The sequence below is a fragment of the Podarcis vaucheri genome, assembly GCF_965113315.1.
Source record: "Podarcis vaucheri genome assembly, chromosome: 14".
Lineage (NCBI taxonomy): Eukaryota > Metazoa > Chordata > Lepidosauria > Squamata > Lacertidae > Podarcis > Podarcis vaucheri.
This window is the reverse complement of record NC_138752.1, coordinates 7,811,065-7,837,385: the sequence shown is the minus strand read 5'-3', so window position 1 is coordinate 7,837,385 and position 26,321 is coordinate 7,811,065. Positions and strand designations below refer to the sequence as shown.

At 45.3% G+C, this 26,321-nt stretch overlaps 1 protein-coding gene across 2 annotated transcripts in view; it reads left to right on the top strand.

The window, feature by feature from the left end:
- The window catches only part of DUOX2 (dual oxidase 2), a 52,816-nt gene that overhangs the window by 14,464 nt on the left and 12,031 nt on the right, over positions 1 to 26,321 (top strand). For both annotated transcript variants that reach the window (XM_082198264.1, XM_082198265.1), the window contains 16 exons: positions 1,340 to 1,430; positions 2,085 to 2,187; positions 4,129 to 4,286; positions 5,655 to 5,821; positions 8,210 to 8,328; positions 9,325 to 9,462; positions 10,762 to 10,878; positions 11,760 to 11,962; positions 12,900 to 13,085; positions 15,509 to 15,734; positions 16,586 to 16,679; positions 17,647 to 17,822; positions 18,622 to 18,691; positions 20,789 to 20,884; positions 24,361 to 24,539; positions 25,164 to 25,394. In XM_082198264.1, the coding sequence (XP_082054390.1) occupies positions 1,340 to 1,430; positions 2,085 to 2,187; positions 4,129 to 4,286; positions 5,655 to 5,821; positions 8,210 to 8,328; positions 9,325 to 9,462; positions 10,762 to 10,878; positions 11,760 to 11,962; positions 12,900 to 13,085; positions 15,509 to 15,734; positions 16,586 to 16,679; positions 17,647 to 17,822; positions 18,622 to 18,691; positions 20,789 to 20,884; positions 24,361 to 24,539; positions 25,164 to 25,394 (2,354 nt within the window). The remainder of the gene's footprint in view (positions 1 to 1,339; positions 1,431 to 2,084; positions 2,188 to 4,128; positions 4,287 to 5,654; positions 5,822 to 8,209; positions 8,329 to 9,324; positions 9,463 to 10,761; positions 10,879 to 11,759; positions 11,963 to 12,899; positions 13,086 to 15,508; positions 15,735 to 16,585; positions 16,680 to 17,646; positions 17,823 to 18,621; positions 18,692 to 20,788; positions 20,885 to 24,360; positions 24,540 to 25,163; positions 25,395 to 26,321) is intronic.

Below are 26,321 nucleotides of genomic sequence, written 5' to 3'. Positions count from 1 at the left end.
TCAGAGGGGGGAAAAAATATGACCCCACCCCCCAGCTCTGGGAGCAGCGGACAGGCTGCACGCAGCCTGTGCACTTCTCCCAGACCTTCTCCCTGCTATTGCGGAAGGTGGGGGAATTCCCCCATCTCCCGCAAAAGCCCAGAGGAGGGAGAAGGGACTGACTTGGCCAGTCAGTCCCTTCTCCCTCCTTGGAGAAAAGCCCCCAAGAGTGGTGCGCTCTTTAAAGGCTGCACGGCTCCTGCGGGCTTTTCTAGGAGGTGGGGGAATTCCCCCACCTCGTAGAAAAGCCCGCAAAAGCCGCGCAGCCTTTGAAGATTGCACCACTCTTGGGGGCTTTTCAACTGAGCCTGTGGGGCTGGCGGTGGGGGGAAGCGCTGCTTTCTCCCACCACCAGCCTCCAAACCAGGTAGGGGAGTAGCGTGAAGCCTTCCCGCTGCCCCCCAAGGCTGTGGGGCTGGCCGGTGGGGGGAAGAGCTGCTTTCCCCCACCGCCAGCCTCAAAGACCAGACTCTCCTGGCTTCAGCGAAAGCAACGTGAAGCCTCCGGAGCGCAGGCTTCAGAGGCTTCACGTTGCTATCGCTGAAGCCAAGGAGCCTGCATTCACTCCATTGGACGCACACACATTTCCCCTTCATTTTTGGAGGGGAAAAAGTGTGTCCTATAGAGCGAAAAATACGGTATTTACTGGATGGCAATCTGCCTTGCTACGTTCTGAAGAGACTGCAGTTGCTGAACGCTCTTTGAAAGGAGCAAGAGTGACCCTGGACAGCCCTGGTTCAAACCTCTCACTACTGTTGTCTCTTGACCTACTCACACCGTGGTAATAAGGAGAGGATTTGCTGTCCTGCCTGACAGAGTTGTTATAGGCAATACTTACGCACGAAACCCTTTTAGCTCTTAAGAAGCAATGCAATGCAATGAGCATGTGCTTATTAAAAAGTTCCCCCATCCGTCTGCTTTTGTTGGTGCAGTAAGGTAATCTTAGACTCAACTTAATGGTCTTACAGAGGGCTCACTTTAGATGTTGACGTGTTAAGGCTGTTGTGTTCTCTTCCTCACTCTGTTCAATGGAGCCCTTATTGGTTTTCCCTCTTCCCCTTCTGGCTTCCCTAGGGCCCCTCCAAATATATTTTGTTGTGCATTCATAATGTTTTGAGCTCATCGTGCTATTGGGTGAGTTGCATGTGACGCTACTTTCAGTACGGTTTGCACTGATGCACTATAGCTGTGTCAATAACATGTTGCACAACATACCTGGAGGGGCTCTTATTTTCATGGGTTTGGATAGCATTCCTTTCCTGCTTAGAGCATTGTTTCACTTCTTTTGCTTTTCTTTCAGGAACTCAAGTTGTCACTTCCGAGAAGTAATTAACAGAGATGGCACCCGCTCCCCGGTACTCCGGTTGTGCAACAGTTATTGGAGCAGAGAGGTAGGGGGCTTGCAGCTAAGCCTAAATTTCTAACCAAAGGCACATGTTACACCACTTAAACAGAAAATGAATAGAGTAAATTGGTTTCTGTTGTTGGTACAGATACGTCATTGGTCACTGGTAGAGCACATGCTCTGCATGCAGAAAGTTCCAGGTTTAATTCCTGGCACCTCCAAGTTGAGGTGAGACTCCTGTCTAAAACCTTGGAGTGTCACTGCCAACCGGTAATGAAGGGATGGAGAACCTGTGGCCCTCCTGCAGTTAATAGACTACAACTCCCATCATTCCTGACAACTGTCCATGTTGGCTAGGGTTGATGGGAGTCCAACAGCATTCACAGGACCACAATTCCCTCATCTCTGGTGTAGACAACACTGAACTAGGTGGACCAACAGTCTGCCTTGGTGCCTGGCAGCTTCCTAGATCACGGGTTAAGTAGGTGACCTCGGCAAGGCATGTAGCAACTCTAGACCCAAATAATGTTTTCAGCAAGGTTGTGTTGGTCTCTTTTAGCTGTGGGCCAGGCTACTGATCTAAAGATCTGGACTGGTGGCTTCCCTGCCATGCTGCTAATCCTAGCTCAGAACTGGCAATGGGTGTAGCTTTGTGGTGTGTTAATGCTGTACACTGAGTCTTTTTATCTATCCTGTTCAGAATCCCAATATCAAAACGGGTAAAGATGTGTCTGACCTGCTGCTGGGGATGGCTTCTCAAATTGCTGAGGAGGAAGACAACATAGTGGTTGAAGATCTCCAAGGTAGATTTTTCCTTCTTCCTTTTTTCCTGCCAGTTTTTAATCCTTCTTCCTCTCCTCTCTCTCTCTCTCTCTCTCTCTCTCTCTCTCTGATTTAATTGCAAAAGAATTTGATCGCATCTACAAACCAAGAAAGGCAATAAAAAAATAAGGAATCCTTTGCCCAGAATCAGTCTAGGACGAGTTACTTTGTGGGCTCAGCAAACGTGGGTTGTCTTCCTAGTGCTGTCCAGATGCTGCCAGGGCTCATTTATTCCAACTTTTTTTAAAAAAGAAAATATAAAGAATGGAAGACCAGGACAATCCATACTGGTGTAGATCACCATTCCTTTGCACTCCTGTCCATTCCTCCCTTACATTTACAGCCCAGGTTTTGCCTCTCTCTGCTTCCTTGTTGCACTGAAATGCAAGCAATGCATGTAATCAATTCTCTCTACATCCTTAGGCTGAAACTGGAGAGTGTGGGGACTTGGTATTGCGCTGAACTGCGAGGGATTTGCAAAACAGTGTGTTGCAAATCTCTCTGAGGCTCAGTGAAAGTGAAGGGATTTTCCACACGCAAACTTCTCTGAAAACATATGCAGCTTTGACTTCTCCCTCCTTACTTAGGCGCCAAGTGTGTGGGGCTGTGGGTGCTCCAGCCCCCACAACATTCCCCATGAAGGAACAGGGCACCCACATTTTTTTTGCACTGGGGCCGTTTGGGCCCGACGTCATCATGCCCAGTGGCAGAGCCTATGCGCTTGCCAAGTGCACCCCGAGGAAGCCCAGCCAGGCCAGGCATGCTGCCCAGCTGATGAGAGGGGTGGCCAACTCCAGGGGTGATGGGCCTCTTCAGGTCTTCCAGAAGCTGCAATGGGCCCCATTGAGCCTTCCTGTGGCTGCAGTGGGCCCCATCGGGCCCTCCAGAGGCCACAACAGGCTCCGTTGAACCCTGTTAGGCCTTCTGGAGGCTGCAACAGGCCTCTACCCACATGATCTCACATGTGCGCCACGCACGTGCCGTCACAGGCCCTCTCCAGGCACCCACAAAGTGGGGCAGGACCGGGTGCCTGTGCCTCCTTAAATTGGGTTAGTTTGGAAAACCACAGGACTGACCTCACTGCAAGTCACAGAAGGGAGGTGGGAATCCTTCTTCCTTGCAGTGAGCCTTAGGTTGCTTTGCAAAATTTTGAGACATTTCACCCTTTTTGCAAAGTTTTAGTACAACAGGGAAGTGGGGTGGAGGAACAGTTTAACTCTTTCTGCTGTTGTTCTTCTCAATGTCCCCTCAGATCAGGTGCCCCTTACTATCAGATAGGGATGGGAGAGGAATTTGATTCAATTAAAATGTAAAGTTGAATTTACCTAATTCTCACATTGCAGAACAAAAAACCAGCTGGAACCTGGCCAGGTCCATTAATTCACCATGAACTTAGGTCCATTAGTTTCAGTGGGCCTATTGGGCCTATTATGAGTAAGGATGGCAGAGAAACTTGATTCAGTTCACATTTTGATGTATTTTTAATCTTTGTTGGAAGCCACCCAGAGTGGCTGGGGAAACCCAGCCAGATGGGCGGGGTACAAATAAATAATAATAATTATTATTATTTTAAAGCCAAGCGAACTTGATTTGCCCTTTTTTTTTAAAAAAAAAGCAAACTAAAATTTAGCCATCCTCTAAAATTTGCTCTGCTCTGAGTTTTGCAATGGAGAGGAAACTCAACAGTAACCATGGAACCACTTTCACATTTCCACTTACAGCTTAAAGCTGAACAGGGATGCCTTAGCAATAACACTAAGGAGTCCTAATGTGGAAGCAGGCCGGGTCCTTCCGGGATCCATCTAGAACAGATGCCCATCTGAGCGCTCAGAGGTGCCTTGCCAAGGCCGCCATTCTGCTCTCTGCAGGGATTCTTCTGTGTTGCAGTGCCCTGATGGTCCTGTGTTGCGCTTGTTCTCCAGATTACTGGTATGGGACCCTGAAGTACTCCCGCATGGACTTCGTAGCCAACTGGATTCATCGTGGGCGGGACCTTGGATTAACTACCTATAATAAAGCAAGGGAGTTTTTCAACCACTCCATTGCTACTAAATGGCAGGACATCCACCCAAATGAAACGGTACTCTGTCAGAGGTCTTGCAGGGGGTGGGGGCATAGATAAGCCAGGCATTAAACAGGGTGCATTTTGTCTCCTGTAAGCAGGACCATCCGTGGAGATGGAGCATTTTCCCAAGTGCCTATAAGAGCAATCCTACATTTCTGTGCTGCATCCCATAGAAAATCAGACATTACCTGAGAAAATCCAGGCAGCTGAAACATTGCAGGAGAGGCAAAGCCTCACATTTTGCAGCCCTTCAACCTAGTAGAAGAGGAGCACCTGTTTTGCACACATCAGCTCCTGGGTTCAATCCTTGACATGATATATTTTAAGAAACATGTATCAGATGAGAGGAAAGTTGCCTCCTTGAGTCCCTGGGGATCTGTTGCTAGTCAGAGCAGACATTGCTAGATATAAATCATCTGACCTACTGTAAGTCAGCTTCCATGGTCCTTTTGTCACATCACCACTCCACAGCTTTCAGGCCTGCCCATTGCCCTCTTTAAGACAGCCTTCCCTAGTCTCCAGTCCCCAGGTGCTGTTGAACTACAATTCCTATCCCTGACCATTAGCTCTGCTGTAGCCCAGCATCTGAGGGCCCAAAGTTAAGAAAGGCAGCATTAAGGTCTTTGGGAGATCTGCAAGCTCAAAAAAGCCACAGAGCACTTTCTCTCCTGCTGCTGCTCTGGAGAAAAATGTTTTGAAGGCTTTTGTTCTTTTACTGTATGATCAGAGTGAAACGGCTTTGGTTGACAGATTCAAAGCAGCCTCTCTCTTTCTGTGTATATGCCATTTGTTGTTTAGTTGTTTAGTCATGTCCGCCTCTTCGTGACCCCATGGACCAGAGCACACCAGGCACTCCTGTCTTCCACTGCCTCCCACAGTTTGGTCAGACTCATGCTGGTAGCTTCAAGAACACTGTCCAACCACCTTGTCCTCTGTCGCCCCCTTCTCCTTGTGCCCTCCATCTTTCCCAACATCAGGGTCTTTTCCAGGGAGTCTTCTCTTCTCATGAGGTGGCCAAAGTATTGGAGCCTCAGCTTTAGGATCTGTCCTTCCAGTGAGCACTCAGGGCTGATTTCCTTAAGAATGGATATGTTTGATCTTCTTGCAGTCCATGGGACTCTCAAGAGTCTCCTCCAGCACCATATGCCATATGCATATACACATATACATATGTGTATATGCCATACATATACACAATTGCTTCCACCAAAGGATCCTGGGGACTGTAATTTAGCCTTCATAAAGTCCCCAGGATTCTTTGAGGGAAGTCATGTGCTTTAAATGTGCGGTGTCGATGCAGTCTGCCCGTCTAACTAACCAAGCAGCCTGGAAAGCCTCCCACTCGTCTTGACGCAGCAACCTAACCTTGCGGCTTGTTCCCAGCTTGGCAGAGAACTTGCAGAGATGTACAGCAATGACACAGACCGCCTGGAACTGCTGCTTGGGGGCCTGTTGGAAGCTGATAGAAAGCTCTTCCGCAGCATCATTCAGGACCAGTTTCTTCGCTTACGGGATGGAGACCGGTTCTGGTTTGAAAACACCAAGAATGGGTAACAGCTAACCAACTTTTTGAAAACATTCATAAGCATGAGGTGCATGAACAATGGGAAGGCCAGCTTGCAGAAAGAGGGAGGAAATTTCTTGCCATTGCCACCAAGTACCAGAAACTCTAGACAGATTCACACTACAATTTTACATTATATTTGTGACTCCTGGGAGCTGTAGCTTCCTCCTCACAGAGCTACAGTGTGCAGCACCTTTATAACAAACCACAGTTTCCCAGGCTCTCCGGGGGAAGTCATGTGCATTTAATATTCTTTAACCATATCATGGTAAGGGACGCGGGTGGCGCTGTGGGTAAAACCTCAGCGCCTAGGACTTGCCGATCGCATGGTCGGTTCAGATCCCTGCAGCGGGGTGCGCTCCCGTCGTTCGGTCCCAGCGCCTGCCAACCTAGCAGTTCGAAAGCACCCCCGGGTGCAAGTAGATAAATAGGGGCCGCTTACCAGCGGGAAGGTAAATGGTGTTCCGTGTGCTGCGCTGGCTCGTCAGATGCAGCTTGTCACGCTGGCCACGTGACCCAGAAGTGTCTGCAGACAGCGCTGGCTCCCGGCCTATAGAGTGAGATGAGCACACAACCCTAGAGTCTGGCAAGACTGGCCCATACAGGCAGGGGTACCTTTACCTTTACCTTTACCTTTAACCATATCATGTGTATCCATACTCTGTGACAGAGGTTGGAAAGATGTGACCACCCCCCAGGTGTCATTGGACTTGAACTCTCACCATCCTCTGCCAGCAAGACCAAAAGTCTGGGATGATGGGAGTTGTAGTCCAGCAATCTGGAGGACCACAGTTTCTCTCCCCACCCTGCTCTATAATGTCTCAAATACAGCCCCACCAGGAGTGCCACAGATTCCCCATCCCTGGCTTTCAGATTGAGTACAGCCACTTCTCTGTCCTCCTTTCCCTCCTATTCTTGCCTCATTCTGCAAATTCACTTGCCTTCTGTCTGGGCCAAACCTGCACCCCCCACACAGGATGAGTGCAAACAAAATGTGTTGCTGTTCCTCCTCCTCCTTGCTCCTCCAGCAGCAGCAGGGCCAGGAGGCTCCAGGGATTGGCAGTGGGCCTCTTAGTAGGATATGAGCCTTTGGAAATGCTTGAAAATGCCAAGCCCCGAAGCTGTACCTGTCTAAGTCAGGGATGGGGAACTTTGTTCAGCCTGAGGGCCACATTGCCTCACGGGCAACCTTCTGGGGGCCATGTACCAGTGGTGGGCGGGGCCAGATGCAAAAGTGGGTGGAGCTTTATACCCACCATGCAGAGGTCAGAGGTTTCTGTGCCCGCAGACACACTTTGATGTATCCAGGCAAATGAGGCATTATCACAGTTCAAAGACACAGATCAGCCAGGCAAAAGCACTCCTGGAGGGTGTGGCTTTTGGAAGTGGGTGTGGTCTGTGGAGACAGACAGGGCTGTAGGACCAATATTGGTCCTCCGGCACTGAGGTTCCCAACCCTGGTCTAAAGGAATGGGCAGTCCTAGAAGTTGTTGTTAAACAATGATAAATAATCTCAGTGCAGAGGGGGCAGTGGGGCAAGCTACTCTAAAAGGAAGGGGGAAAAAGACACTGGGGCTGTAGATATGAGAGTGTTGGAAGTTCAGTGCTAATTGCTGTTTGGGAAGAATCACATTTTCACAGCAGCAGCAAATTGCAGGCTGAGTGATGGGAAAACGTATTTCTCTTGAAAGTGAGGCACTAGCTTGTGGAAAGATTGAACACTCCTGACTATGTAACTGCACCGTCCCTGTGCAATATCTTTTTTTAAAAAAGAAGCCAACATAGATAAGTCAATTTTCTTAAAAGTCATATATACCCAGGTGGTGCACATTGTATGATAAATTCTCCATCTCCTGTGCTGGTACAAGGAGATGTTCAATGGAGCATGGCAAGATTGTGTGCATGTTGCAAATCTGTACAAGCTCAACATTTTGAATATTAGATGTAAAATGCAGACACCTGAACATTTAACCCTCGAAAGCTGCCCAAGGTTCTAGACCTTATGGGTACAAAGGCACACTTGAAAATGCAGAGCAGTGCTGACTGAAATCTCCAAAGCCATAAGATTCCTTAATAGGATCTCCACTGGTTCAGGCCAGGGCTTCCATGCCCTGCATAATATTGTGATGCCCCCTACATATTGCAGAGCTTCACAAAAATTCTATGCATGCACAAACATGTTTAATTTACACAGTGTACATACATTGCATATCTGTTGGCACAGAATTTGGATCTGAAGCTTGGGGCCATAGGGAAGGGGGAAATGGGTCACCAGTTAAAAGGGATCATGTGTCAAGTGGGCTTCTGCCCAAGACCCCACAGACGGCAACAGGCTGGCGCTTCACTTAACCCTTTTGCTGACTCCCTTTCTCAGGTTATTCTCCTCTGACGAGATTAAAGAAATTAAAAATACCACATTCCACGACATCCTGGAAGCGGTCACCGATGCAGAGTCAAAAGACATCCAGGCAGAAGTGTTTTTCTTGCATGATGGTGGGTTTTCTGTTCTGGGCTGTTGACCAGTCAGTAGAGCAACCCCACAGGATCTGTTCCATAACCCTTGTCCACTTCTCCAAATAGACCAAGACCAGAAATCACGGTTTGGTGTTGCTTCTTCAGATAATTTGGAATTAAAACTAACTTCAGTTTGTCACGGTTTGGAAACAAAACAGCAAACTGTGTTGAAATGGAAAGTGAATATTTCTATGTATTCTGTTCCCTGCAGCTGTGTTAGAGAAGGGGAGATGGGAGCATATAAGCTCAAGGGTTTTTTATTTATTTTAAAAATTACATTAAGCTATGGTTGTTAGGGTTATGTCTGGATGCAGCCAGAGTTTTTAACCAGACTAAATATGATTGAACATGATCCAGATTGAAAATTATCCGCTCCCATTCAAAAGGCTTGAAGCAATTGAAATATATCAAAATTTCATTTGAAAAAAGGAATAATGTTCCAGGAGGAGATTTTGGATGGAAGCCATGGTAGGGTGGGGGTTTTGGGGGGTTTTTTTTGCACCTTGTGATATTTACAATGGGAACATTTTTATGACATTCCTTCCATCTTGCTGCAAGAGCGGCTTTATTTATTTTGATGTTAGGTGCCACAATCTCTTCAGTCCATTGTTGCAGTATGGAGTAATTTCCAGAATTTCAACACACGATCCCCTCAGTTTACCCACACCTGTAAACCCAGATCACCTGAGATGCTTTCTGTCTGCTAGAGAGATAGAGAAGCAGTGAAAATGCCATTGCCAAAGCGAGTTCCATCTCTTTTGGCCAGAGAACTTGGAGCAATTTGGCACTTGGCCTGGATGGGAGTTGACATAAGATCAAGGCGTTGCTGGAGTTGGGTGGGTCTGCGTACAAATTGCAACTACGGGGGAGGGAAATACTTGCTGCATTTATGCAATCTTCAGGAACTCTTGGGTGGCTGAGGGCACAAGTGATCAGTTTGGTCTAATGCCCCGGCAACTTTGTCTGTCTTCCCAGGTGCGCCATGTTCTCAGCCCCAGCAAGTGACTTCACAACAGCTGCCTGTCTGTGTCAAGCTCACCGTACTGGATTACTTTGCAGGGAGTGTACCTGGATTTGTGATCACCATCATTGCTCTCTGTTGCTTCCCTCTGGGTTTGTTTCAGACCAGGTTTTGCTTACTTTACATCCCAAGGAGGGGTTGGATTGGGGCCATGTCCTTAGGGGTGCTGCATTGCTATCAAAGGTTTCTGCAAAGTATGACCATGTTTATATGATGAGCCTTCCATGAGTCATTGGTACTGAGTCTAAGCAGTGGGCGACCCCAAACACTGCTGTTGGTTCTGCAGCTTCCAGATGATGCAGCTGTTAACCTGTACTATTTTGAGGAGAGACATGTGTTCTTGCTGAAACTGATGCCACACCTTTTGCGTTGCTCCTTCCAAGCACAAGTCCCCACTTTAAAGCACTCCCCCCCCCTCTTTTGCTCTGGAGCGTTCCCCATGAAAACCCACTCTTTGAAGCTGAATTGGAGCAAACAGCCATTGGGGTTTTCATTCAGTTCATTAGGCCTTAAAAGGCAAATTTACCAAATTCACAATTTCCAAAACAATATTTGAACTGAGGCATCCTCTGAAATTCACACTTCTCCAAATTTTACTGTGTGGTTTTTCCAACCAAGTAACATGTGCAAACATGAACCTGCTAGGATGAAAAGTGCATATAATAAATGCAAATATTGCTGAACATAACCTATAGAAGTTCCTTATATTGGGGAAAATTGCTTTGCAAAAATGTAGGCTATTAGGAAAAGCTGCCTCTCAAAATGTGTATATTTGGAGAAATTCACACTAAAATGCTGATGAATATTCACGAGAGCTTTTTCTTTAAAAATATAAATAAATTGCAAACTTGGAGAACCAATTTTAAGATTGGAAAACTGAGAGAAACTGAAATTGACATATTCACCTATCTCTAGGACCAGGCTTCCTCAAACTCAGCCCTCCAGATGTTTTTGGCCTACAACTCCCATGATCCCTAGCTAGCAGGACCAGTGGTCAGGAATGATGGGAACTGTAGTCCCAAAACATCTGGAGGGCTGAGTTTGAGGAAGCCTGTCTAGGACCAACCACCACTTTAAAAAAAACAACCCATGGTTTGTTTATTTATTATTTATTTCATAAAATGTATGGTTTGATCAGGAATGGGGAATATGTGTCTCCAGATGTTACTGGACCGCAACTCTCATCCTCCCTGCTGTGTCTGCGGCTGATGAGAGTTGCAGCCCAAAATTGGAGAAGGTTGCTTCAGGAGTTGTCAGTGGGTCCCCTGCAGGGTGTGGGCTGTGGCAGGTGCCCAACAAAGCCAACCCCCAGCACAGTCATTAGTGGCAAGCAACCCTAGCAGCTAGGGCTTAGCTTCGCATCAAGGCCTGTCCCATTGGTGTCTCTGCAGTGAGTCTGTTTGTCGCCTGGATCGTTGCTGCCTTTCGGAGGAGAGCGTTCAAGAAGCTGCAGAAGAAGAAGCAAAGCCCCTCGGTGCAGGCAGAAATATCTGCAGATTCTATCCACGGTGAGGCATTTCCCAAAGCATCTGGAACCAAATGCTCCTGCAGATGCAGGAGTAGTGGGGAAAGTCTCCTTGAATATCTTTTGTTCTTTGTTCAGCAAACAATATTATTACTTCCTCTCTACATCTGTGCTAGGGGTATATGGTGTTGTACTTCTGGTGAAGGACATGCCAGGCTCCTTCTGGGGTAGTTTGTCCACCTGTGGTCCCCCACCTTTGGTCTCCTGCACTTAACCCTCACCTGTGGCTCCTGTCAGCATGTGACAGAGGCCACACCCTGGGAATGACTTTGACTGGCCAGCTAAACCAGGTGAGGGGAGCTGATGGATCTCCACCAATGTGAGTTAGGGACTTTCTCTGCATACGAAGACAGGCTCTGGAGGATTGAGTGGATAAAACCAATAATTCAGGGGTCAGCAAACTTTTTCAGCAGGGGGCCAGTCCACTGTCCCTCAGACCTTGTGGGGGGCCAGACTATATTTTGGGGGGGAAAGGAATGAATTCCTGTGCCTCACAATAACCCAGAGATGCATTTTAAATAAAAGCACACATTCTACTCATGTAAAAACATGCTGATTGACTGTCCGCGGGTCGGATTTAGAAGGCGATTGGGCCAGATCCGGCCTCCGAGCCTTAGTTTGCCTGCCCATGCAATAGTTGGTCCAACGGTCAAGAAGGCAGTTTCCGCACCTGCTTCAGAGGGAAGTGAGGGGCAGATGGAGCTTGCCAACCTGGGAAGGTGGCCCATCTAGAAGAAGGAAATGCTAAAATTATTATTAAAATTACTGTGCATTTTTGGTTGTATCTGTTTTAATTTATCCCACTTACCTCCTTGGGTCCTGCACCTAAGGAAATATATCAATAAATCTTTTCATTTTTCCTAGCATTTGAATGGCAAGACCCCAAGACAGATAGCTCTCTAGTCTACCTTCAGCTGCAGGAAGACAAGGGGATCAGAGTTCTGGACAGCAAGTTGGCCGTGCTGCGGAGCATCTTTCTGAAAAGCCAACAAAAGGTGGAGACCGTCCTTTCCAACAACAAGGGCAACAAAACCTTGCTGTTGAAGATCCCCAAAGAATATGACCTGGTATGCAACTTGTACGGTGTCTGTCTGCTTGTTTACTCATTAATTAACTATATTGAAAACATTAGACGTGTTCACATGCTGCTATCTGTACCCATGGACAAGTGTTGTACAGCTCAAATGTTGTGTACACAGACTGTACGCTCCTTGGACGTTGTATGTGAATAACTTTAAGAGTGTGCACAGGCCCAGATTAAGACATGCTGAAGCCCTGAGCCAGGTGTGGGGAACCTTTGGCCCTCCAGATAGTGCTGAATTGCCACTTCCATCAGGCCCAACAAGCATGCCAATGGCCCCAGGGATTATGGGAGTTGTAGTTCCGCAGCATCTGGAGGGTCAAAGGTTCCCAGCACCTGCTCTAAGCTGTGTCAGTTTTAAGAGGCCCTATTCAATTGCATTACCAAAAATATGCATCATTCTAACAGAAATGGAATAGAAATAATTAAAATTTATATTTGCCTTTGTATACTGATACATAGATGAGGATGCAACTAAAAAACTAAGACATTTGTCGTCCAGTAAGCATATCTGCATTTGAAATGCTTTCAAACAGAAATGCCTTCTGATTTCTTACTTAGCATATATGAAAACTGTTGACATACAGAAAGACAATTATGCTAAACTTTAAATATAGTTTAAAGATGTATTTACAGGTCCTTTGAAATATTTAAGCTTCAGCTTCAATCCAGCACTGATTGTACAGCTCAGATATTAGTGTAAAAACATTGAACACTCATTGAATGTCATGTCTGTTGAAATCCTGACTTCCTATCAGCCAAAATCCCTTATTAAGCCTCAGTTTAAAACAAATCAATTAACAGCAGCTGAAGCAACATTGTCCATCCATTGTTTTTAGTTGCTATGTAGAAAGATTAAAAAAGGAGATATTCCTGAGAAAGGATTTCCACGATCAGAACTTCTCCATCTCATTTATTCATAGGTGTTGCAGTTTGATGGAGAGGCAGAGCGAAAGGAGTTTCTTAATCGTCTGAAGGTCTATCTTGAAAGAAACGGACTCTCTCTCCACATATCCGACATGAAGGAACAGCAGCTGCTGAAGAAGGCTGTTACCAAGGAGCAGAGAAAGGACATCCTAGATATTTTCTTCAGGCATATATTTGCCCAGGTACTCTCATAACACTAGCACTTGGGGACATCCAAGAAGTTGACCGTTGAAAGATTCAGGACAGACAAAAGAGCACTGACTTCTGCTGGCGTACCAGGTTAATTGAATCTGGTGCCCTGGGTTGTATTCAACTAAATCCTATTCAGAGTAAACCCACTAAAAGGAATGAACCTAAGTTAGCCACTGCCATTAACTGCAATAGGTCTACTCAGAATAGGACTAGCATTGAATACCACCCACAGTGTTCACAAACCTGGCAGCAAGGCCCTCTGAACACAATGGGACTTGTTTCAAAGAAAGCCATGCATCAAATAACCACATGCAAACTTTGTTTTTTGGCCCTTCTTCCCTACTAAGATATAAATAGCTGCAAATGTAAACATCTGTCTCTGAGAGCATGTAGAGGGCAAACAAGATAAGCTGACAGCACATACATAGTGATGATGTTATTGTGTATAATCAAGGTAATTTGCCATGTGTACGTGAAAAAGAGCCTCAATGTTGCACTGTGTTGCTCAGGCAAATGTTTCCAACTCTTTCCTTAAATAGCCCTTCTCAGGGATAGATCTGTGCATGTGCTTACCTATTTGACAAAAACTTTTCAGTGTAGGACAGCCACTTTCAGAGTCCCACAGGGGATGTGTTCCCATATCATGACTTCCTCCTCTTCCTCCTTGAAAAATGCTCATCCCACCAAGAGGAGTGCATGTCAGTGACGCTGTTGGTGGTATTCAATGCTAGTCCTACTTAGAGTAGATTCACTGAAATTAATGAAGGACTCGTGTTCACTCACTTCAATGGGTCTATTCTGTTTAGGGCTAGCACTGGGTACAATCCTATGCAAATTTGGCGTAATTTTTTTTTTTAAGCCCCCCTCAAAAATGCAGAGCCTGATGAGCATGGCAAGAAAGAGCATGGTAGTTTCTTTCATTTCATTACATTCATATATTTTTTAATCCCACAATTCCTCCAAGGAGTTCAGAATTATGTACATCCTCCATTTTTATCCTCACAGATATACCTTGGGTGCTCAGTGAGAGTTGGAGACAGTGGCAGGCCTCAGATCTCCCCAGTGAAATTCAAACCTGCTGTCCTTTGTCTATTCCCAGCATTTTAACCCCACCTCCAAATACTGCCCCTCAAATATTGCAGTCAGCAGAAGGGTGGGGGAAAGACGGCTAAGGCCAGCACTTCTTTTTCACATAGATAATTTTTATTAAATTTTCTGTTCTACAATTTTAAATACTCATTTTACATCCTTAAGATATCAATGACTTCCCTTCTTCCCTTTCCATGGTTCATTTTACACATCTTATATCTCTATGAGCCAGTGTGGTGTAGTGGTTAAGAGCTGTAGACTCGTAATCTGGGGAACCGGGTTCGTATCTCCGCTCCTCCACCTGCAGCTGCTGGCTGACTTTGGGCTAGTCACATTTCTTTGAAGTCTCTCAGCCCCACTCACCTCACAGAGTGTTTTTTGTGGGGGAGGAAGGGAAAGGAGAATGTTAGCCGCTTTGAGACTCCTTCGGGTAGTGATAAAGCAGGATATCAAATCCAAACTCCTCTTCTTCTTCTTCTTCTTCTTCTTCTTCTTCTTCTGCATATTTTACAAAAACTATACCATTCAGTATTCCATTATTGTGTCCATCAAAACTTATTTACACTGTTGAATTTATCTTAATGCTGCCAACGTTTTAAGCTGCACACAATTATTTTCCATATATTCAATAAACGCTTTCCAATATTTTTTAAACGTAGGTTCTTCTTGTTCTTTTATTCTATAATGTTAAGTCTGCAAGTTGTGCATATTCTGTCAACTTTAGTTGCCATTCTTCTTTGGTTGGGACCTCGCTTGTTTTTCCTTTCAGGGCTAACAAAACACAGGCCGCAGTAGTAGCATACATAAATAACCTTTTTTGACACCTGGGTATTTGAGTTTGAATTACCTCCAACAGGAAGGACTCTGGGTTTTTTGGAAAGTACTTTTAAACATTTTTTTCAATTCATTATGGATCATTTCCCAATACTCTTTTACCCTTTTACAAGTCCACCACATGTGAAAGAATGTTCCCTTGCACTTCTTGCCAGAAACCTTTGCCCAAGCATGGCATGAATAAGTCATTGCTCATTCTTCCTTACAGCAGCTTGTCCCCCAACGTGGAACTGTGTCCTTTTAATTGTTGGGGATTTCCTGCATTCTTTTTTGTTAAACATCAAATAGAGGCACTTACATAATGCTTAGATGAGCCGATCAATGTTCTGAACTATGGAGATAGAAATCAAAGCTTGGTTGATAAGTTATTTTAAACTAATATTTGCAGAGCAGAGAGAAAGGTGTCCCGGGTTTGTTGCAGTTCTGTTATTCCTGGGAAGCCTGAGAAGTGTTATTCCAGGAACCTCACCATGTGTCTTGTCCTTTCCAGGTTCTAGACATTGACAGATTAGATGCTGGGGAGCTCAGCTTGGAAACTTCCCAGAAAGCCAAGGAAGCGTTGAAGTGTGAGCTGAGCAGGGAGGAGTTTGCAGATGCGCTGGGGCTCAAGCCCCAGTCTGTGTTTGTGGACTCCATGTTCTCACTCGCTGACAAAGACGGCAATGGATATCTCTCCTTCCGGGAGTTCCTAGACATCTTCGTGGTCTTTATGAAAGGTGAAATTGGATATCAGCGAAAAAGTATGGGAGGGAATGGAGCCTAATCAGGGCATTCAGAATTCCACACGGGAAAACATCCCAGGTGTTCATCATGTGTACATCAAGGAACATCTCTAGTAGGAGAGACCAGCGGCCAGATGGTCAATGGGGAATCATGTTGGTTCAGCAGGAAGTGAGTCCTGCTCAGCCAACCTGAGAAGCTACTGATCAGGATAATTATGGGAAGGCCATTCCCAATAAAGGTGGGAGAGAAATTTGATTCAGTTCACATTCAACAACCAGTTCCAAACAGTATGCCAACCAAAACATAGCTGTTTCTTCAAAATTCACACCTACCCAAAATTTGCAGTTTGGTCCTTCAACCAAATAATGTGTGGAAAAACCAACAGGGTAAAAGTGTGCCTAGAAATGCATATTTTAGTGAAAATAAGATACAAAAATGCATTGTATCAGAGGAAATTGCTTTCTAGGAATGTATACATTAGGTGAAATTGCATTTCAAAATTGTATTCTGCACTAAAGTGCAGATAGATTTTTATGAGGATTTTAAATAAAATTGGCAACTGATGTTGGGATGTGAAGAACTGAATCTAAAGAGTGAAAACAAGGAAAATGAGAGATCTGCGTCATCCTCATGTGTCAGGCTGCAACAATAGTCTCTCCCACATCCTCTCACCCACCAGTTTCCTGGAACACAAATCCCCTCCCTTCAGTTATCAGTTCCTCTGAAGTTATTGTGGGGCTGGAGAATTGGGCTCTCATAAAAAATCCTTATCAAATGGGCTTTATGATAAGCATTTTTATGGTAAGTATTTTTGATGTTACTCATCTTACTCTTCCTCCACCAGGATCTCCCCAAGAGAAGTCAAAACTGATGTTCACCATGTATGATATAGATGGAAATGGCTTTCTTTCAAAGGAAGAATTCTTCAGGATGTTGAGGTACTGGATAGTGCCGGGGAAGGAAGTCTTTTTCAGCTAGAGGGCCACATTTTATTCTCCCAAGGGCCACATATCAGTGGTGAGCAGGGCAGACAGGTCAAGAAATGTAAACAGTAATGTAAACAGGCCAGTTTCTCTTTACCCTCCATCCAGCCAAGCAAGGTGTGTTATCCGAATGCAAGGACACATTCCTTCTAGGCAAAAGCCCTACAGGGTGAGGAACAAGGCCAGTGACAGAGAGTGGATTCTCTAACCCCAGTTTTGAAATTGAAATTCACACGAGGCAACAGTTTCTCCCTAGTGGATTCTGATACAGTGGTGCCTCGCAAGACGAAATTAATTCGTTCCGCGAGTTTTTTTCGTCTAGCGAATTTTTCGTCTTGCGAAGCACGGTGTCGGAAAAGTTTTGGAAAAGCTTCAAAAATCACCAAAAACCTCAAAAAAGGCTACCACACCGCGTTCTATGAGTTGCTCCTCAAAGTCAAGTCGCAACTGTATTAACGGTGTTAAGAAAAAGGAAACAAACTTGCAAAAAACGCAAGATGTTTTCGTCTTGCGAAGCAAGCCCATAGGGAAATTCGTCTTGCGAAGCAGCTCAAAAAACGCAAAACCCTTTCGTCTAGTGAGTTTTCCGTCTTGTGAGGCATTCGTCTTGCGGGGCACCACTGTATTCTTTTTTTAAAAAAAATTAATCAATTCCCAGTACACATACGACATCTAATATCATAAACTCTTGCAATTGAGAACAGAATGCATAATGTAAGGAAAGTTAAGCAGTTAGAGGTTAGGGTGGACATCTGACTGCAAAGGTCTTAGTGAAGACTCTGGACCCCTTTTCTGAACATAATTTGGCTCAGTACATTTCGCATGTACCCTTGCCACTTTGCCCACAGCCCTTTGATTCATGGCAGCTTTTGCAACAGGCTCCTTGTTTGCTGACCGCATTGTGTCTTCTGTTGCCTCTTAGGTCTTTCATTGAGATCTACAACAACTGCCTCTCGCGAGATCAGACTGAGAAGGTCATAGAGTCCTTGTTCAAGGAGTCAGGGTTCGAAGACAAAGAGGAGCTCACCTGGGAAGATTTTAACTACATGCTGCGGGACCACGACCAAGAGTTCCGCTTCACTCACCTCTGTGTTAAAGGTAATGGAAAAGGGAGAGCCCAGGCCTGAGCTGGGGGGGGGGCATGGAAAGGCAAAATTAAGCAGCTGACTTGTTAGGTAAATTGGAATTTCCAACCCTCACAATACTGGGGGAGCGTGGTTGGACTTGCAATGGAGAATCGGCCTTCCTTCTACTCCACCGATGGGGAATCTTTTTGACTCCACATCTCTTCCTGAAGCCAACTTTGACAGGTGGGCAGGACAAACCACCTTCCAATCCCATGGCATCAATCATAACGCCCTTGTGTGGGATTGCCAAGCGCCCAACAGCCAGGTAGGTGGCTGTCTGCAGGGCCGTAGCTAGGGAGTGGTGAGGTGGGCCCCCTCCAGGGGCGTAGGCAAGGGGGGCACAAAATCGGCTTTAAAATATCTCCATAAATATAAATATTGATTATTGCCTTATAATAAAAGGTTTTAAATAGAGGGTGAATTAAATGGGGGGAGGGGTTTGGAGGAGAGGCGGAAAGAAGAGCTTATTTGTCAGTGGCTGAGGGGGCACACTCTGGACAGTTCTGCCAGGGGCGTAAGATCACCAAGCCATGGCTCTGGCTGCCTGGCACTTGGGTTAAGCATCTCTTTCCATCACCAATTTCCTGCTAGAAATGCCTCTGTGTATGTCTTCATCCATCTATATTTACAATGCCATTGTCAGAAACAGACTATATGGACCTTTGGTCTGAGACGCAACCCTAAGAAGCTAGTGAGCTCTTTCTCTTCCCCTTATTCTGCAAAATCCTTCGTATGAACAGACATGACTTTCCTTATTCTGTCTCTCAAAGGAATTCCTGACAGATTCAGACAAAATGTGAGCAATCGAGCCTCCGTCATCGACAAGGATAGAAGCAACAAGTAAGCTCTCTGCTCAGCCACTGATTCTCTGTGAGCTGGGCTCATCTGAAGCGCGTCCGGCACTCGCTCCACAGATACACAGCATACATTTAAAGCACATTTCCTCCTCTAAAGTATCCCAGGGACAATTACCACCACCCTCAACAAACTACAGTTACAAGGATTCTGTTTTGGTGTGTGTGTGTCAGGGATGTGCCTTAAATGTGTTTTAAAAGTATGATGTGTATTCCGTTTCTCTGCTAAGCTTTTCACTGTGGTTATAGTTCCGTTAATCAGCCCATTCCTTACAGTTAAGTGAAAGAGTAAATTCACCTACTGGTTTTGAAAGAAATTCCCACACATTGCTGCTTGACAGTGAAACTTAGCGTTGTTTATAGGGTCACATATTTATTCTTGTTCATGAAACATAGCTCCGGAGGGTCTTTTAACCATTTCCTCACTCTCCATTTTCCAGCTGAAATCCTTGCCCTGCCAAAACAAAAATACCCTGCCACTTCCCCTGGTTTTTAAATGGTTGCTATGTAAGGTGTTTAAATTGGTTTGGAGGAGGAATGAAAGGTTGTGAGATTGACTTGTTTCTGCATATTTAAGGTAGTGCAGAGAGATAGGAGGAAGAGCCAAGTTAAGGTTCTTTAAATGCCACTGAGTGAATTTCCACTGTGTGTTTCCTGGAGAGAGAGTGCTGAGGCCATTATGCCCTCTGGGCTATCACTGTGCCAAAGATACAGTGGTGCCTCGCAAGACGAAAAGAATCCGTTCTGTGATTCTCTTCGTCTAGCGGTTTTTTCGTCTTGCGAAGCAAGCCCATTGACGGATTAGCGGATTAGCGCTATTAGCGGCTTTTAGCAGCTTTTAGCGGCTTTTAGCGGCTTTTAGCGGCTTATCAGCTTATCGGATCAGCTGATAAGCGGCTTAGCGGCTTAGAAAAGGGGGGGGGAGGAAAAAAACCCCGCAGGAACTCGCAAGACATTTTCGTCTTGCGAAGCAAGCCCATAGGAGATTCGTTTTGCGAAGCACCTCCAAAACGGAAAACTCTTTCGTCTAGCGCGTTTTCCATCTTGCGAGGCATTCGTCTTGCGGGGCACCACTGTATGTCTAACTGCAACCTGCTCATTCCTCTGAACAGTGTGCCCCACCCCCAGTATTATTGCATGGGCTATGCAGCAGTTAACCAGAGATCTTTGTTTCCAAAGAGTAAACGACGCTAGGCCTAAGGGCACTTCCAGACACAATGCCAATGAAAGTGTCGGGTGCTGTAAAAGTGTGTCACCCAGCATGTGATGTTATTGTCACTCCTTTAAAAAGGGTGTCACCCAGCAAGCGATGTTATTGTGGTGCTAGCAGCAGCCAGCCCAGACTACCAGTCACGTAGAAAAACAACCTGATCCATAGGTCACGCATGCAAAATGACTTGGCTCCACTCGCTAGCATCTCCTTGCTGAACCCCTGGAGAGCTGCTGGCGGTCAGTGTCGAACCAACATGGTCTGGCTTGGTATAAGGCAGCCGTCCTATGTCTCTATTTGTTTTATTATACTTACACATAAAATTGCATGCTGAGGAATCAAGGGAAAAAATATGCTCAAGAGTGGAAAAAATGGCATAAAACTCGCTCACATGACAGGGTAAATAAAATCATTTTAAGGCAGCATATAGAACAAAACACAGATGACCCCTGTCTAATAATTGATTCCCCAGTGTAGGTGCTGCTATGTTAAACACAACCTTATGGCTGCAAAACAGATGTCATAAGAAACATCCCTAGAAACACCCTAAGAGGAATGCCTGTTCTGTTTTCCATGCAACTAGATTTTCAGCATTTTCCGATTATCAAACCCACTTTCTCTAGAAGAGCTACAGCTGTTATTCAGAAAACAAAATGCTAACGAAGATGAGTTGTTTCTTCTGCCAGAAATGTGGCAGAACAAATAAGCTGGGTGTGGGAAATATTTAGGGAGGCTGGTGTTATTCACTTGCAGTGGGCAAACTTTTTCCTTCTAAGCAACCATAAAATCAAAGGGCCTGGGTCAGCTTTCTTGGTTCCAAGTCGTGTAATAGATAAGACTGTTCTCTGAAAGGCTATTATCTGCTTCCTTAAGCATCACCCTAAATCGGGAACAGCCCCTGATTCTGGAAGGAGATGCAACCTCTGGGGGAATGCCAGGGCAAAACCTGAGGAGGAGGCCAGGAAAAAAGTAAGTGTCTGATTGTATTTCTTAATAGCCTTCCAACGTGACATCTATTTAGATTAGAATTTATCATGGTGATCCCAAAACAGGCATTTTCTGCTGCTGTAACTGCATTATGGAACTCCCTTCCCTCTGCCATATGTGAAGCAGAAACCATCAGTTACATCAGATCTCATGTAGAGTCATATTTTTGTCCAGGGCCCTATTTTTGTTTCTCTCCACTTTCTGAATTCCTGCTCTCCATATGCCTTTGAAGTGCTGTTTTATTCTGGATTTTTGTTTTAATAACATTGAGTTGTAGCCAAGTTGTACTCTGAGTAGGCCCAAGGGCACAAATTGACCTAAATTGGTCATATCCATCAATTTCAATGGGTCTAATCTGACTAGGAGTAGTATTGCATGTAGCCCATTCATTTCAATAGATCTATTCCTTAGAAATTGAAAAGTAAAGGTAAAGGTAAAGGACCCCTGACAGTTAAGTCCAGTCGCGAATGACTCTGGGGTTGCGGCGCTCATCTCGCTCTATAGGCCGAGGGAGCCGACATTTGTCCGCAGTTTTTCCGGGTCATGTGGCCAGCATGACTAAGCCACTTCTGGAGAAGCCAGAGCAGGGCATGGAAACGCCGTTTACCTTCCCACTGGAGCTGTACCTATTTATCTACTTGCACTTTGACGTGCTTTCGAACTGCTAGGTTGGCAGGAGCAGGGACCGAGCAACGGGAGCTCACCCCGTCGCGGGTATTTGAACCGCCGACCTTCCGATCGGCAAGCCCTAGGCTCAGTGGTTTAGACCACAGCGCCACCCGCATCCTTAGAACTTAGTTGGGTTTATTTACTTATTTTATCAACATTTCTATACCACCTGTGTGTAAAAAAAAATAAAATCCAAGCAGTTTACAAAAAGAATAAAATTATCAGTGAAAGCAGTTGAAAACAACAATTTAAAACATAATTTTTTAAAGTCCATGATTAAGCTAAAAACCAGATTAAAGCGCATGTCATCATTCTCCGTATCTGGATAGGCTTCCCTGAATAAAAATGTTTTTTACAGGCACTGAAAAGAGTACGCTGTAGGTGCATGCCTGATCAAATGGGAATCTCTTGGGTCAAATGGGCACCTATTGGGTCAGGTGATCTTACAGCTTCAGCCCATTGTTTATTTTTGTTGTTGCTGTACACCACTTACATATATTTTTAATCATTAAGCAGTTTATAAAGGCTTGTAGTTAATTAATTTAAAACAGTGCTACCCTGAGAGCCAGTATAAAGTAATGGTTACTGTTGGGCAGGAAGAGCCAGATTTAAATCTCCACCAAACATGTTTTATTACCTTGAGTGATGGCACTTCCAGACTGTTGCTGCTTTTGAATGGAATCAATTGCATGCCGGCAAATTCAAGTCAGGCAGTGAGAAAAGCAGGTGGAAAATGCACCGGAAGAGGTGGAATAACACTTGTTTGGCGCAACATCCCATCACCCCCCCCTTGCAATCAAATTGGAGCGAAGGCTCAACAAATAGCCAGCATTGCCCTAACCTTTCCCTCAACCCTTTTGCAGACAGTTTGGGGTGAATGCTTCACAAACAGCTGGTTGCTGTCCTTTCCTCATAACAAGTCGGGGTGAAATGGAAGTGTTAAAGAGAGAGAGAACCATGTTTACTGCTCTCAGCTCCTTGGGGGGAATTGTTAAATTAGAAGGCAATGCAGAAGCACCATTCTTAAAGGAGGGTGGACATCCTTCCATGCCAATTCTCTGCTTTGTCTGAGGTTTGGCAAGGGATGCTGCTAGAAGTGCCAAAAGTCAAATAATGGCTGTTGCCATTGGCACGTATCCATTTTGCATGCTATCCCAGACGCCCCAAAGTTAAGATTAGGACTGCAGCCCTGTACACATTTACCTGGAAGTGAACCCCATTGTACTCCACTGGGCTTACTTCTGAGTAGACGTAGGCTTCTTCTATGGGACCTTATGACACACTTTTATGTTTTTATACGTGGGAGAGGAAACTTATAAAACATACATGCAGATGGCATCATTTCTTCTGAAGTTGCTACTTCATTCTGCTATAGTACATAAGGGAAATAAAACAGTCCCTGGGGCAGGGGTGGCAGATGTAAACATTCAGATAGCATCACAGCTGATTTGCATTTTATGATTGTTCTCTGAAATGCCCAGCCTTTGTGTGCCTATAGCGTCATAATATTTCCATATTCCTGGAAATGGCTTCCACCTTATCACCTCTCCTGTGATCCAGCGCTTTGATGAGAATTGTTGTCCATTTCTGACGGACTCTCCCTTAGGCAAACACACAATGCTCATTTTATACACTGTTGAGTTTTGTTGATATCAATGACTTGTTTGCCTTGTGGCCAGCTTTTAGGCCACAGAGCAAAATCAATCCCTGGAAGGTATCCAAATATATCATTGTCTCGTCTGTGACAAAGCCTTGGGACTAACCTCAGAGGAAAGTAGTTAATGGACTTTATATCGTTGTGGTCTGAGGGCCAATGTACGTGTTGCATCAATGCTCAGGTTGGCTTTGTGTACTTAATTAAAGGACTGCAACTCCCCACATGAGCCAACCTGTACCTGGTGCTTGCCATCTGAGGTGGCAACATGAGAATGGGCCTTTTCGGTGGTGCTTTGACATTTTGCTGTGTTCCTAACACAACAACAAAGTCCTGTGACTCACCCTACCGTGACCAAAATTAGTTTATATATTTCAGCTGTGCTCAAGAACTATTTCTGCAATGTAATTGAGTTGGCAAATAAACATTTAATAATGGGGCATAATCAGTTTCTGGATTTGCTCCTTCTTGCAAATATCTTACACTGAGATTTCTGTACAGTACATTATTCTGGCACTACAGTCAAATGCACTGGCAAATAATTAGCGTAGATTTTATTGCTGAGGAATGCTGTGTGCATGACTAGCTGTTCTGGGATTCCTAGTTAGGTTAGGTTGTCCTGATATCTTAAATCAGTGCCTTCTAAACAACACATTAGTAAATATGTTTTCAGTTCCTCAGAAGGAGGTTTACATTTTCTTATGATACATTCTGAAGGTGTATTAAAGTTAGGCAATTCATTTTTACTGAGGTCAGTGGTCCATGTATGTAAATAATGTCTGCTATACCTAAAACCATCATCTGCTCTGTAGATCTTCTTTCAGCTTTTGGTTATATACATAAACTTCATAATCTTTGACAAGCTCCAAGATACTTTAAGAACAAACTTATTGCCCATGAATATATCAGCTTGCCTGGTTCTTTTTCTGAGGACCGACTTTGTGTCCTCCTGCCATCTCAAGTGTGATGGTGAGCCAAATGAGATGGGTTTTCTGGTGTTGGTGGTCAAAGATGATGGGTGTTGTGCCCCAACATCTGGAGGGCACTGGCCCCAGGATGGGTGGGGCTCTCCTAGTCAATTCATATCTTGGCAGCCTCGCAAACCCTCATATGGCCTTTCACTCCCTTGTTGCAGGCTGTCCTTTCCCCAGCCATATCTCTACACGGAGGCACGGAGGGAGAAGTACCAGAGGAGCAAAATTCACCAGAAAGTCCAGCAGTTCAAGCGCTTCATTGAGAATTACCGTCGCCACATCATCTGCGTGGTGATATTCTCAGCCATCACGGTTGGGGTCTTTGTGGAGAGGGCATACTGTGAGTTACCAGCCTATTTAGCTCCACCAAGCCAACTGCTGCGCCCAGGACCTAGTGTGGCCAGCCAGGGCCGGAACTCCACATCCTCATTCATTGAGGAAGGAGAAATGTCTGTCTCCAGAGGAGGCAGTGAGTGGCAGCCCCAGCTAAGGATGCCACCATGTACGTATCTGCTTGCAGCACAAACTAACGCCAGACTCAAAAAAAGCGAGACCCAAGACTGCTGCAAGTAGAGCTCGTTAATTGCTAATGAGGGAAGTTTGTTGCTAAACTTCCCGGTCCTGCTTTTTAGTGGCTGCTTTGGAGACCCAGACCTATAGGGTCACAACTTTAGTTGCAGTGCTGTTGCTGTAAAATGAAGCTGAATAGCTCCACTATAACCCAGACCCCACCCCACTGAGCACGCAGTAAGAAGCAGGAGGGAAGTTCTTTCAGGGTGTGAGCATATATAGTAACAAAACATGTTATTTAGAATGGCTTTGCATTGCCTTGCTTTTCCCCAGGAAGTAGTAAAGGGCTTGTAAAGCATGCCAGCATGTTTATAACCCCAGCCTGCTGAGAGGGGAGAATGGGAGCATGTGAGGTCCTTGTTCCTGCAGCAAACCATTTCTCCTCTGTCTCTAGATTATGGATTTGCATCGCCACCCACAGGAATTGCGGATACCACCTTTGTAGGCATCCTCATCTCTCGGGGTGCAGGAGCCAGCATCTCCTTCATGTACTCATTTATCCTGCTCACCATGTGTCGAAACCTCATCACTTTTCTGCGGGAGACCTTTTTCAATCGCTACATCCCTTTTGATTCTGCCGTGGACTTCCACCGTTGGATTGCAACCGGAGCCCTGATCTTTTCAGGTAGATTCTGAGAGGTCCGGCACACGTCTTCAAATGCCTACGCACGTCTTGCTTGGGTCGGCAAGGCACCTTGTAAAATAAAATTTCCAGGGATAATAAATTATAACGATTAAATATTGATATGAGGAAAGTGCGTATCTACGGGACCACCTCTCTCAGTATGCCCTGCAGAGGACCCTAAGGTCCATAAATAGCAACACCCTAGAGGTCCCGGGCCCTAAGGAAGTCATAATAGCCTCAACCAGAGCCAGGGCCTTTTCAACACTGGCTCCGACCTGGTGGAATGCTCTGTCTCATGAGACCAGGGCCCTGCAGGATCTGATTTCTTTCCGCAGGGCCTGTAAGACAGAGTTGTTCCGCCTGGCCTTTGGCTTGGAATCAACTTGATCCCCTTCCCCTCTTACTTTTTCCTTTCTCCTTCTGTGATGGAGCTCCTATTTGGGGACTTCCCTGGCTTTTTTCTGGCCCATGTAGGACCAGTCTGGATAGTTGGCCTTGGTGAAGACTTGACTTTTCATCCCCAAAAAGTTTTTGATTTGAGTTTCTACTGAAATGAGGCTGTATTTTAATCTTGTTTTTAAATTGTATTTTAATCAATTGTTTTATACCTGGTGTTAGCCGCCCTGAGCCTGGTTGTGGCTGGAGAGGGCGGGGTATAAATAAAATTTATTATCATCATCATCATCCACCTAAGGGCAAATTGTTGCCATGATAAAATACAATTAAAAGTGCAAGAGTTAAGATCACCATCAAATACAGGAGCTGAAGACCACCAGCTGAATCACATAGACTGACAAACGACACCTTAAAAGACCTAAGAGAAGTCCACTTACCTCCTTTGGTGGGTGGCTTTGCGGTCAGGCCTCAGGCCTCCCCGGTGATCTGGTCAGGGGGCAGAGACTGGCATTCTGCTTGCTGGTGCTTGGC